General features: G+C 41.1%; 1 protein-coding gene across 1 annotated transcript in view; it reads right to left on the bottom strand.

The window, feature by feature from the left end:
• Positions 1 to 12601, bottom strand: part of dip2c (disco interacting protein 2 homolog C) — a 209864-nt gene extending 197263 nt beyond the window's left edge. Inside the window, exon 1 of the mRNA XM_022761752.1 lies at positions 12523 to 12601. Coding sequence (XP_022617473.1) covers positions 12523 to 12601 — 79 coding nt within the window. The remainder of the gene's footprint in view (positions 1 to 12522) is intronic.
• Positions 12602 to 13298: the final 697 nt, after the last annotated feature.

The following is a 13298-nucleotide window of genomic DNA, read 5'->3' as shown; positions in this document are numbered from 1 at the left end:
CCACATTTGTGCATATGCAATAGATTTTAACTTTGTTTTTCATGATGTAGATTCACATGTGGAAAAAACATAAAGGCTTAGCTATGTTACGAGCAGAATGCATCTAATTACACAGACATTTCTGAAGCCATTTGCTTGTAGTCTTGGTTGTGGGCCTCATGATTGATCATAAATGACCCATATTTAATTTACGCTCACATGACACTGTTAAAAAATCTCCAACGTTTCAAGTAATGTTTGTCTAAATAGTTCATTTTCCTAAAAAAAGTGAACAAATCTGCAAATGCGCTAAGATCAGTTTAACTTTTCCAATGAAAAACGTTGTTTTTCATGTATTTACTAGAAATTAGTGTCAGTAGGTGCATTTCCATTAATCTGCTTAATGTGCAATTTGAAATTGTGAACTGAAAAATTAGTTATGAAAAGTTATGGACACGTGAAAAAAAAAATGTACACACTCGCATGAGGTGGTTTTTCAGACTATTCGACAAAGCAATATTTCGCCAAGTTGAAATGGAGACACTGTTTTCACAATTGTGTTTTGTCGACAAAAAAATATATATATATTTTGTGCTTGTACCTTGAAGCAACACACAATAAGGCAGGCTGCACTTGAATATAAAAAGCTACCTTTGTGATTCATGAAACAAGTTTATTTGTATCAGTAATGGGTTGAAATAACCATGTTTTTAGTTCAATCAGATTTCTAGGTGGTAAGTAATTACTTCATTGAAGGTTTCTGCAGCTGTGTGTATTAAATTTTTTTCAAAAACAAAGAACGCATGAAGTTCTGTAATCTGCAGCCCTGCAGTGATGCGTTCACAAGTTGCCGTATAGGACAGATGGGGAGTTACGGGCTTTAAACTGCCCTTGTTGTGGCACAGAGTGAACTCTCCAGTTTATTCTGACAAAATTAACCCTGCATGGCCTTTCACAGCCGAACTCATCAGGCCTGGAGTCTGGGCGATGCCGGTCAGAGAGGCCACGGGTTTCTCAATCAAATAAGAACAGTGCAGGAATTATTAGCAGCATATTTCCTGCAAAAGTTCAGATTCATTCACTGATAAGCAGATTAGAAAATGTGAACTTGGGCTTCAGAAAACAGTTTTGTTTATGGACAGCTAACAATTAGTCAAGAAAATAATCACTAGAGTAATCAATGATGAAATACTTGTTATTTGCAGCCTTAATTTATGAAAAAAAAATGGTTATCTTTATTTGGGTATTGAGTGTTGTGTGACCCCACTGCTAACCATGTGTTCAGCACAACAAACTGTAGATATGCATATGACATTCTATCCAGAAACCCCTTTTCTGAACTCCTGCACAATGGCCAAAAACCAGCTGCCAACAAATGCATGCCTGTAAAAATAAAAAAAAAAAAACCTCCAAATAAACACTCACAACTCGTACAATCACCGCAGTCTGTTACTGTAAACTCAATTCATTAATAGTTGTTTCTGGAGGGAAATGCAAACTCCTTTACGCTGCTGCTTTCAGAGGCCAATTAGGTGATTGAGGGGCTTTTGCATCCAAAGCTGCCACGCTCTAAAACCAGCCTCTGAAATCTGACATTGATCGGACTGACACAGGACGCTGAGCAGATGAAAATGCTGATTGGTGGTGGTGGTGGTGGTGGTGGTGGTGGGGGGGGGGGGGTGGGGGGGGGGGGGGTGGGGGGGGTCTTGTGATTGCTCTAATGGCAGATGGAGCAGTTGAAGCCCATTACACAGAGCATCCAAAGGGGTTTTTCCAAATTGCCTGAGCAAGCACAACTGCCACCTCCGTTCAGATCACAAAGGGGAGACAGATAAACACTGAAGGTTTGTGTCTAATCCCAGAGATGTTTAAAAAAAAATCTGCATTTTATCAAGTTATTTCTCTTTAGAATTGAGTCCTAAAAAGTTTATTTTCTTAAAACAAGTGAAAGAAAACTGCAACAGCCTGAACTGCTGTTGGTTCAGACATTACCGCTGAACTTAAAGGTGTTTGAGTTCTGCCCAGCACCTTCCCTGCTTGGCTGAGCACATTAAACTGGGAAGATGAATTCACTACTTATTCAAACTCTGTGCTCAACAACAAACAAAACAAATCACCTGATGGTGACTTCCATATAAAACCACAGCTAATTTTCTTTTTGCCCGAGAGCTGCTCCTGCCCTCGCAGTCGGCTTTCCAACTGGACTTCAACCTGTCCTCCGTCTGCCTGCTGACGACTGACGACCCAAAGCAGAGGGAAACAAACACCCCTGTTCGCCCCGCTGACATTTCCAGCCCTCAGATTTGTTGTGCTGCGAGGCTGACAGGGAGGGCAGATGAATATTTATGCTGCTGCCTCCTGCGAGAAGCCACCCGGCTCTCAGAGAGGATGACAGCTGATGACAAACATGTGGACTGACTGCATGGAAAGGGCGGGGAGGTGGGGTCCTGAGAGTTGCACCACGCTGCTTATAACTCAATCTCATGTTGTGTTTATACTTAAATTCTCTGTTTTGAAGCTACATTAATTCAGGGAAGGTTTATGTTTGCCACCTAGCTAAAAATATAACAGTTCAACTACATATTAACTTTGTCAAGGTTAAAATGTTCAGGTTTAGAAAGGAGTCGATTCAACTTTATGAAAATTTTGAGGAATAGAAACAGGTGTTTCAATTATTTTATTTAAATCTAAGGCTTAAAGCTCCATACTGTCCTCTTCTTCTGTGTTTTATTTGAAATGTTGATCCATAAGAAGATATATTTGTGGTTGTGTGACACTGACATCTTCTACATCATTTACTAGTCTTTTCTTAAATACTTCAACATGACCTTAATAAGTGGTTTCCAGTAAAAATCAGCTTCAAGCCAATCAGAAGAGAGGAGGCTCTGAGCCTGTCTTCTGATTGGCTGACTGTTTTCTGAGTGATCGAATAGAAATCTAGCAGATTTCAGGTAAACACTCAAGGTTGGACATTGGGTCCAGGTGGGCGGGGCTTGGGGCATGGCTGACGGGACCTTTAACAACAGAAACATCTATGTGCATAATCCAATACAGTTCAACAGCAGCACAAACTACATCCTCCAGAATGATCACACAGCTGAATCAACACCTCTTGGTGGTTAGAACTGTCGCCTCACAGGAAGAAGGTTCTGGGTTGGAACCTGCCTTTAATTGGCAACTCTAAATTGCCAGTAGCTCTGTGGCAGACTGGCGACCTGTCCAGGGTGTACCCCTCGCCCCCATGTCAGCTGGGATTGGCTACAGCACAAGCAGCTCTCTCAGTGGCCTTGTCCATTAACAACACATCCCTGTCTGATTGAAATTACGTTTCTACACAACTAAACTGCAACAGCTGACACTTTCTGTAGGAAAGGTACGGTAACCACTTGCTGGATTATGATCAGAGGCAACATATTGTAGCGCTACATCTGTGATTTAGGCCACAAAAGAATGATGGTGGTTTAGGTTAAATGTAAACCAGACCAGGATCTTTCCTCAGCCTCAACCAAGTGCTGATGCAATTAGGTTTCCTACACAACATATTTGCCGCTGCAGTTTAGTTGTACGGAGCCATAATTTTTAGAAGGAAGGGTTGGATACAGAGGAAGAGGCCACTCGGGGACGCGGAAAAGAGCTGCAGCAGGATGATTTGCATTCAACTGAAAAAAAGTGTTTGTGGATAAAGATGGCACTGGCGCTCTGGGGGATCCATACAGCTGCTGTTTGGTAAAGAAAACGTCTCTTTAATTTAGTTTTTCTTCCCTGAGTGGAAAGTTTTACATGCTGTTCTGTGTTCTGAGTGAGTTTTATGACCCTAAGGGCTTTTGAAACCCTGTTTAAAAAAAACAAAAAAAAGGAAGCTTCAGTGAGAAAACAATTTTTCTCTTTCCTTAGTGAACAAACTTTGGTGCCCAGAGGATACTCTCACCCCTCCACAGCTGTAAGTGTGGTGTAAGTGTTTGTTCAGCTCCGGAGTCAGATCATCTCAGGCTGATGTCATGATGTGTTGTTCACCTCAGCCAGCTTCCCTTAACAACAGCCGTGTTCACAATAAAGCAACAATTTCAGCTGAAATCTCTCCAGCGGGAGTCGAGCGAGGACAGCGGTCAGATTTACGTCGAGTGACTGCACGTCTGGAGTCCTGAATCACTGTTCATGTTGCTCCAGGGAGCCAACAGTGAGACCAAATATGAATTTATGGCCGAGCTGTGTGACAGAAGCTTTGTGCCACTAAAGCAGAACAAGCCTCTCTCTCTCTCCATCCCCACAGGTCGTAATCTCTCAGGTAGGAGGGGGAGAAAATAACTCCATCTCTATGGCAACTGCTGGTCTAAAGGTGAGACGTTACGACGCAGGAGAAGACACAACAAACCACAGCCTGCAGACGTAACCTGACATTTATCCTAAATCTATTCAAGTACAACATATGTTTTCACCCTGCAGTGATGGCAGATTGATCTTTTAATATAACATTGAATTACTTTGAGGAAAAAAAAGGTTCTCAAAGGAATAAAAAAAAAAAAAACAGCAGAGAAGTCTGGTGCAGAGAGGAAAGTATTGATTTATTAACCTGTGGCTAATATATAAATTAAATTAATCAGAGATGTTCCAGTACCATTTTTTCCTTCTTAATACTGATTCAAATACCTGAACTTGTAGTACCAATCAGATACCATTGCGTTAAAAATGATTTATTTTAGGAAGTATCAGAGGCTTTTCTGATACTGCCATTGGTTTCAGAAAAAATTAATGTTAAGATTTCAAAATAAACAGTGAAGAGAAATCTGCAGGATAGCTTTACAGCACACAACAAGAAGAGTTTCTGTATAGAAAAACTACAATTACTCTGCCAACCAGTTACATTCATGTCTGCCCAGACTTATGTAATATATGTAGTGAAGACTTTGAGGGAATTTAATAAAACCTATTAAGTGTATTTTCATTTCTAATTTAATTTTCTAATCAGTTCATCAACTGAGATATCATGTTCACGAGAAAAGACAGATGGACGGACGACCTGAAAACATAACGCCACTGCACAGCTGTAGCCAGCGTGAACGCATAAAACACTAAAACAAGAGAAAAGCAGACAGAAACTTACTGGCTTTTCCAACAGCTTTCAAGCAATGTTCACGGCAGTCAACAATGAGCTCAATACAACGAACTGAACCAACTAAAACAACTCAGAACTTGAGCTCCTGGTTCTTTCCAGGAAACTTATCAGAAGTTATAAGGATATGACAGTAAAACCTGTAACAAAAAACAAAATCAGTAATTCTCATCATGATCTCTGTTTGTACTGATGCTCAGTGTCAACTCTGTTTAAACTGGGTTTTAAAGTTGAGCTTGTTCATTTTACTACAGTAAAGTAAGAAAACTAACAACATATAGCGTGTATTAAAGCTGGGCTGCATTACATAACACAGTATGATGACATTGTGCTCTCTGAGCTAACTGCAAAGATCTGAGCTCATTGCAGTGTGAACACAACTACGGCAAGTACAGTGGGCCAGTAATAATCTGATATTTTTCCCATATTTTTTTCTCTCTTCCAGGTGTCAACGTGGAGAGAGTGACTGTGACTGAGAGAAATGACTAATGGCAAAACTTTGACAACTAAAACCCGAGCTGAGTAAGGACCTAAAATTAAAGTGGCAAACTTGAGGAAGCAAGTCCTGCACAGAGAGACTGAAGACTCTCAGCTGGTTTCTCTCTGCAGAGATCTGGACTCTGCCCAAAACATCAGTCACCGCTGATGAAACACACTGACACGCTTTCTGTTTATATCACAGAGTCACAGGCAATCATCTAGTATTCATTCACAGTCAGTGTCACTAATAAGATAAGACTCTGTGTGTGTGTGTGTGTGTGTGTGTGTGTGTGTGTGTGTGTGTGTGTGTGTGTGTGTTAAGATAACCATATCCTCAGCCTGTTACGTTACAGAATCTGTTACATGCTCCTATCCAAAGGTCACTCCGGCCGCACCCAGCTCCAGTCGCCTGGCGACCAATAAAAACCTCGAAAACAGCCACAGCAGGCGTCTCCACCTGTTCAAAAATGGCTGTGACACCTGTCTTTTTACCTGATTTTGCATATTTGTGAATGATAACGTGCTGAATTTGATCACACATCTGCACTTTCGAAGCAGCTGATTAACTGCAATGGAAACAGACTAATTTGTTGGATAATTACTCAGGTAGGCCAAAGAGCTGCAAATATTAGTCAATTAATCTATTAGTCGATGAGAAAGCAACTATTTTGACAATCAATTCATTAAATAGAACTATTGTTTTATATATGTTTAATGGCTCCAGGTTTTTCTTGGCCATACGCTACAGTAAATCAAATATTTGGGGGTTTTGAAGAAGTCATTTAAAGGTCCCATATAGTCTAAAGGTAGATGTCCATATGTTGTTTGATTATAACGCAGCTCTAGCTTCTATATAAATACTGTGAAAGTATCAAAGCCTCAGTCCACAGAGAAATGCACACAGCCTGTATTCAGAAACTGAGCCTTAAAACTATCCGTCAGGACTTCTCGAACTTTGTGATGTCACAACAAAGCAGTCACCGCTCTCAGCCACGCCCCAAGCCCCATCTACCTGGACCAACCTTGCAGGAGTGTTTACCTGAAATCTGTTCGATCAGTCAGAAAACAGTCACAGACCTGTTGTTCCTAGAGCTCCAGAGAGAAGCCTGAGAGGAGATGTAAAAAACTACACCCACTTCTATCTTCTTATGGATGCACACTTCAAATACATAGGAAACATATATGGACCTTTAATTGCAGCAGCTTGTGCTCCAAGATATTACGATGGGCATTTCTCACTGTTTTCGGATCTTTTATGAACCAAACTGTTGATCTATTAGTCAAGAAAACAATTGGCAGGTTAATTGATCATGAAAAAATATATTAGATGGAGCCCTTGTGCTATTTTAGGCATTAAATGTCACATACAAAATAGTTTTTCTTTGGCTAAGTGCAGTCAATGACATCAGACACAAAAAAACCTAGAAGTGTATTATGTGCCATTTTCTGATGGAAGTTTCTGTTGGCTATTAGTTCTATTTCTCGCTCAACAAACTCATCCTGTGAATGTTTGAATTTTAGTGAAGCTGTTGCATTAGTAGACAGAGAAAAAATATATATAAAGACATCAGTTTTTAGCCCATAACTTGTAAGTGATTCAGTGAAATGTCAGTTGCTGAATACATTAAACCGTGAAGCAGGAGGCTTAGTGAGTTTGGCCTTTTATTACCAGTAAGAAATCCCACAGTTCAGTTCAGCCTGTTAGAGGGGAAAATCTTCGTCGGCATTTCAGCGAGAGTTAAATGAAAAATTAATAAGGTTGTTTCAGAAGAATCACAATGAAGGGGAAAAGTGTTTCTGACTTCTACATTAGTTTTCTGCTGCACAAGAAAACAGGAAATGCAAAAGTCAAAGGTCACAGTCAGTCTCAAAGAACTGCATGTAAATGATGTACACCTGTAGTGCTCGAAAGATTAGACAATCATGTCGGAAATATTTTTGGCAGATATTGAGATTGCAGTACAAGTGATGATTTCAGTTGGAATGGTAATTTTTGCATTTGATTTTCACTGAAAAAACATAAAAATTATGATGATGTGAGTTTTGTTGGGGCTTGTACCAAACAGACATTGATTGAAAACCATGATAGAAAACTAGTATGGCTAAGTTTCCCAAAAGCGTCCCGGAGCACAGATCAGTTGGAAAGCAGGTGAACTGAGACGACCGACGTTTGGCGAGATCCTTAAAGCTGCTCGAGCTTGGATTCACATTTGCAGCTATTCTCAGACTCAGAGCAAAATACAGTGTCTGCCGGCCAGAACAAGGCCGATAAATCATACATGGGAGCCAGAGTCCTTTTTCAAACAGACTCTGGGGCTCTGCTGTAATTATCAGAAATGAAACAGTGGAGAACAGGAGGTTCCTGCTTTGCCATAAGATCTTTCAGGAAAGAAAGAAAAGAGAGAGAGGGAGAGTTTTAAAATAACAGACTGGTAGAGTCTCACAGAGGAATATCATCAAGACCATATGTGAGCGAAGGAGGAGAGAACGAAATCCAGTGGTTCAACATCAACCCAAGCTTTCAAAAGAGTTTGACTTCGCGATACGATGAAACAACTGAACTTTTTACACACACCTGTTTTAGCCTGAACCCGCCCATGTCACGTGTCAAAAACTGCGTTTAAACACCGTTTTGTTGCCACCACACAAAAGCTTCAGTCACATTTTTGCACTGTTCTCGATTTCACCGCAGGACAACAAACCAACATTCAAAGTAAGACGACTGAGAGAAAATGAGCATCGGTGCTTTTCATCCCCTCACAGCATCACTTTGCTAATGAAACAATCAGCCTTCATCCTCCTGCTGAAGCAACTTTTAGTGTGATTACAATGACGATAGTGATGCACCTGCTGAATGTGCAGGCTGCCAGGAAGTTATTTTATTGTGGTGAACGCTCTTTTAATTTCCAGGAACATCCATTACTGGAAAAACCCTTTAAGTCCAAATCTCAACTATTTGACTTTTTCTCTCTTTTACAAAAAAACACAATTGGCTCGCATCCCTAAATGATTAAACAAGATTTACTTTACAAGCCAGCACACTTTAGAGAGAAATTAATAAATGATCCAGCAGCGTATTTTAAGTATGAAATGGATCAATAATGATGAAAAAATAAACCCTTAAAATGTGGGACTCATTGATCTACGTCTAATTCGTTCATTGCTGGAGGAAGAATCGTCCAGCCAAGAAGTGATGCTACCTGCCTCCAGTGAAAGTGCTACTTACAACCCGCCCACTCTGTTTGATTGATAGGTGGTCTGTGGGAGGTACAACAAAGTACAGTCACGTTTCAAAGATAAAAAAAGGAAACAAATCAAAATTTACAACAAAAATGCAGCAGATACAGCTGGTCAGGCGGGGTCAGCTTGATGTGTGTGTGTGTGTGTAATCTGCAGTGTGTTGAGGTGGACAGCTTGTTATCTGGGGCTGAACTGCAGAGCTTAATATTCAGCCAGGAGCCAGATTAGTTCAGGACATCCTGTCAGTCTGCAGCTGCAATAGGAGGGGACGGCAGCGAGTGTCCTTCCACCACTGCGAGGAAACCATGCGAGTTTTTTTAGACCTCGAGAGCGAGGACAGACGTGTTTTCAGGTTTAAGGTTAGACTCAGGTTGAGGTTAGCGGCGCGGGAATGCTTCTTTATCAAGAGAAATAAGAAATGTGTATTAATCACATTGCGGGGAGTCAAAAAAACAGTTCCCACAAAGTTCACCACTAGTTTTAGTCTCAAGATTTGGCTTGAGATGTCAAAATACGATGGCCTGGATGTTGTCAATCCACAAAACACGTATGATAAAATGATCCCCGAAGACTTAATGAGAGTCTCAGCAGCATCTTGACACATGTTCTTGTGGGTTGACATGCATCAATATTCTGTCAGTGTGTGGGGTTAAATAGGGCACAGTGGGTGTTGACATCCATTTTGCAACCAGTATGTGCTGCCCAGTATGTACTGGACTGCAGCTGGTGTGGAGTTATATACTGAGTTAGATACTGCCTGGATGTATCAGTATTCACAGACATGTTGCGTACAGCAGTGTAAGCAAAATAATAAACAATAATAATAAAAACTGACTCTGTATCCACAGCTATTGGCCACATACTTTACATTATCAGGGATCAGCCATCAATATTTCCTGAGTGCAACTGATTTGTGTCAGTGCTGAAACATCAACAAGTCAATTAATCAATCAGTTCATCAACAATACTTTTCATTATTGATTCATCTATCATTTCTGCAACCTGAGGATCTGCAGTGTTTTCAAATACACTCAAGATGATTACATTTACTCAGACTAAAGGTTTCTGATACTTAAAACCCTGACGGCAAACGTCACACCGTCACGTGACCGACAGCTGGATGCTACGAATGTCACACCTGTGCTGAGGGTTGTCTGAAAGGCATTGTGGGAAATGTAGGCACTCACTAACCTAAGTAGAAACAGAGAGAGAAGAAAACGTTCCTCCCTTATTTACTACCATTAAGGTGCTCTTGAGCAAGGCACTCAACCCCCAACTGCTTCAGTGGAGCTGCTCCTCAGCAGCCACATTTTTTCCAATTTATCATTTTTACTTTGTTGTGGTGTTTATGTGATCGTGCGCCACAGTTTGTTTGTTTGTTTGAATACTCAGTGGACGTCTCCTGCTCCATCATCCCTCCCCCTGTGACATGAAACTGCAATTTTAAACCCAACATGTGCTCCGCCACGAGGATGTTTCAGCATATCAACCCTTGAACCATCAGGGAAGTGAGCCATGAGGGAAACAGGAGTTTAATGCCTTGCTCAAAGGGCAGTTCACCAGGACACGTGGTCCCTGTGGCGCTGTAGCGGCACCTGACTGTTGATAATGTCATTTCTGCCACCGCCCCCGCTGAAGGAGGAGAGGGATGATGCGTGGAAAATTGAAAAATTAGGTCAAAGTCTGCGGGATGCGGGAAAGCTTTGCACTGGCTGCCGCCGTGCATTTACACCATCAGCTAAGCATGTAAATAATGCAACGGGGCATCTGACCCCATTTCCCTCAGACGCACTTGTTTACATTAGAGCAACTCTAAGCTGGCAAGCTACATAAAAAAAAAAATGTGTGTCACCTTTTTCCCATCCCTCCCCCCTCCTCCACATCACTGCATATCTCAGCTTTTGAAACCTGCATTTGCAGCAGCAGTGGAAACATTAAAATGCGATGTGTGCATTTGCAGTCAGCTGTTAAAAATCGCTTCCCCTCTCCCTCTCTCTCTCCCTCTCTCACCCTCTCTCTCTCTCTCTCCCTCTCTGTGCTTTTCCCCGTCTTTCTCCATACATGGCTGAGCCCCGCGAAGCCTCCAGACTGCATGAGAAACAGGGAAAACACTAAGCTCGCAGGCAGCTGAAATATGACACTATGATACTCTCCAGGCTGAGAGTGAGTCTGCAGCAATGTGACATATCAATCTGAAAATAAAGAGGAAGAAGAGGAGGGAGGAGGAGGAGGAGGGGAGTTAATGAGAAAATCAATACCAAGGCTGCATTTCAGCATATATGCTCTGGTGTTATGGAAAAAAAGAAAAAGCTGGAATATAATGGAAATCATTCATCCCCCCTGAAAAAGCAGCCGGGCTGCAGTGTGTCATGTGAAAACAGTGTCTTTTAACAGCTGCTTAGTCTCTGCTCATAATCTAAGCAGCATGCAGGGCTCTGCTGAACGGGATTTTCCAAAATGACAGTGAGGACAACAACAACTTCTTACTGACAAACCCAAAGATAAACCTCTGTAGTATTCCCATGATATCCCCACTGGGGGCTATAACGTCCCTCTGGTGCTCAATGGAGACCTTTAAGTGCACTTTACGCTGGTGATTATCTGTTCTGACATCTAATAATAGAAAGATTGGTCAAATAATCAACAGAAAATGTACCAATTAATCATAAAAGAGGCCAAATATTCACAGGTTCCTGTTGCTTAAATGCAAGGATTTGCTGTTTTTCTCTGTTTATACCACTGTAAACTGAGTATGTTGGGGTTTGGGACTGCTGGTTGCACAAAACAAGACATATGAGTAACATTCTTAACACTTTATTATTTTCTTCTCTGTTTAGTATCATTGTAAACTGAATATTTTGGGTTTGTAATGTGAAAAAGCAGATTGAAGATGTTAAACTGAGCTCCCTGCACATTATGGGCATTTTTTTACTACTTTTAACACTTAATGGAGTAAAGATCAATCAAGTCATCAGAAAAGATAGTCAATAGATTAATCAATAATGTAAATAATCAACAACTGCAGCCCTAATGGCATCACTACAACTCTACTGTGGAGTTTTCTTGCACTTCTGGTTAGATGATTAGCTGCATTTCGTTGCCCCAGTACTTGAACTCTGTGCAATGACAAAGTTGAATCTAATCTAATAGCAGTGATTTAAGGGTTAATATGGTACTTTATGCCATTTTCTCCTATAATATAACTATGATGCCTGGTGCTAAGTAATGACTTCATATGATTTGTGTCTTTGTGATATTTCTGTTATATTCCTGGAGGATTTTGAGGAACTGTGTGGTGCTAAATTGTGCAGTTTAATTGTATTTTTCATCTCGTTTTCATGGCATATTTGTGCAGTAAGGACTTATGATAACGTGAGAATATCATAAGAATACTACAGTCTCACCACAGCATGCCAAGTCTGTTTCCACCTCAGTACCACACCACCGAAACACCACATCCTCTGCATCCAAATCACAGCCTGATAAACCAGAGCAGTCACTATGGCAGCGTGGGTGCGTGCGTTTAATAAATGTGGACTTGAACTTGTGGCAGCTCAACACTTTTCCTCCTCGCAGCTCAAACTCAGAACCGGTTCGTCCTCTCAGCAAGGACCGACCAGCAGCGACTCAAACGCCCACCAAGAGCAGCAGCAGCAGCGCCGGGCACAGCCGGGTAGAGCCGCCGAGCTCCGCGGTGAAATTCAAGTACTCACCCTCCGACAACTCCAGCTCCAGCTCGGCCAGTTTAGCCCTCACCTCCGCAGGAAGCGGCACCGGGTCCCGGTCCGCCATTCCGCCTTTAGAAACCGACTTAAATCTCTGTTTTCCGGCTCTTTCTCCCTCTTTTCTCTCTTCAGGCTTCTCCTCGAACCCCCAAAAAATCCAAAGTCAGTCAGAGTGCGTCTCTGAGTGTCGCTGTCTGTGCGGCAGCGGCGCTGTTCGTCCGTCGCAAACCTGAGTCAAGATAGCCAAGACATGGCGCTTCTTCTTCCGGTACTTTCATTTTCAAAATAAGAGCGTTTTGTGTAACGCTTTTCATAACAGTACTTTAACAATTCCAGATGCTTTAAATTTAGATTTAGATGTTTGTATTTATAAGTTTTGATTAATAAACAACTTAAATTTTTGATAATTTATCAAAATTGTTCACACTCAAGTGGGGGTCAATAAGGACCCAGCAATAAATGTGTGTCCTGGGGCCCCCTACGAGGTTAATTACCCAAAAACTGCCTTCTCATACTAAGTCAAAATAATGACATTTTCAGTCAAAATTATATCTGATCAAAAAACTTCAAAAACTAGCTACTATTACTAAAAATAACAAAATTTTGAATTTAAGACTTTTGATAAATCAAAATTATGATATTTTGATCCATTATCTCATCATTAATCTTAAAAAGTGCAATTTTTGATTTTTTTTCATGGTTTTGACATTATATTTTGATTTACACGCCCAAATCCCAAGTTGAGTCATTGTGGAAGTCCATTC

This window comes from Seriola dumerili, unplaced genomic scaffold (genome assembly GCF_002260705.1).
Source record: "Seriola dumerili isolate Sdu_G_001 unplaced genomic scaffold, Sdu_1.0 BDQW01000432.1, whole genome shotgun sequence".
NCBI lineage: Eukaryota > Metazoa > Chordata > Actinopteri > Carangiformes > Carangidae > Seriola > Seriola dumerili.
This window is presented reverse-complemented; position numbering and strand designations above follow the sequence as displayed.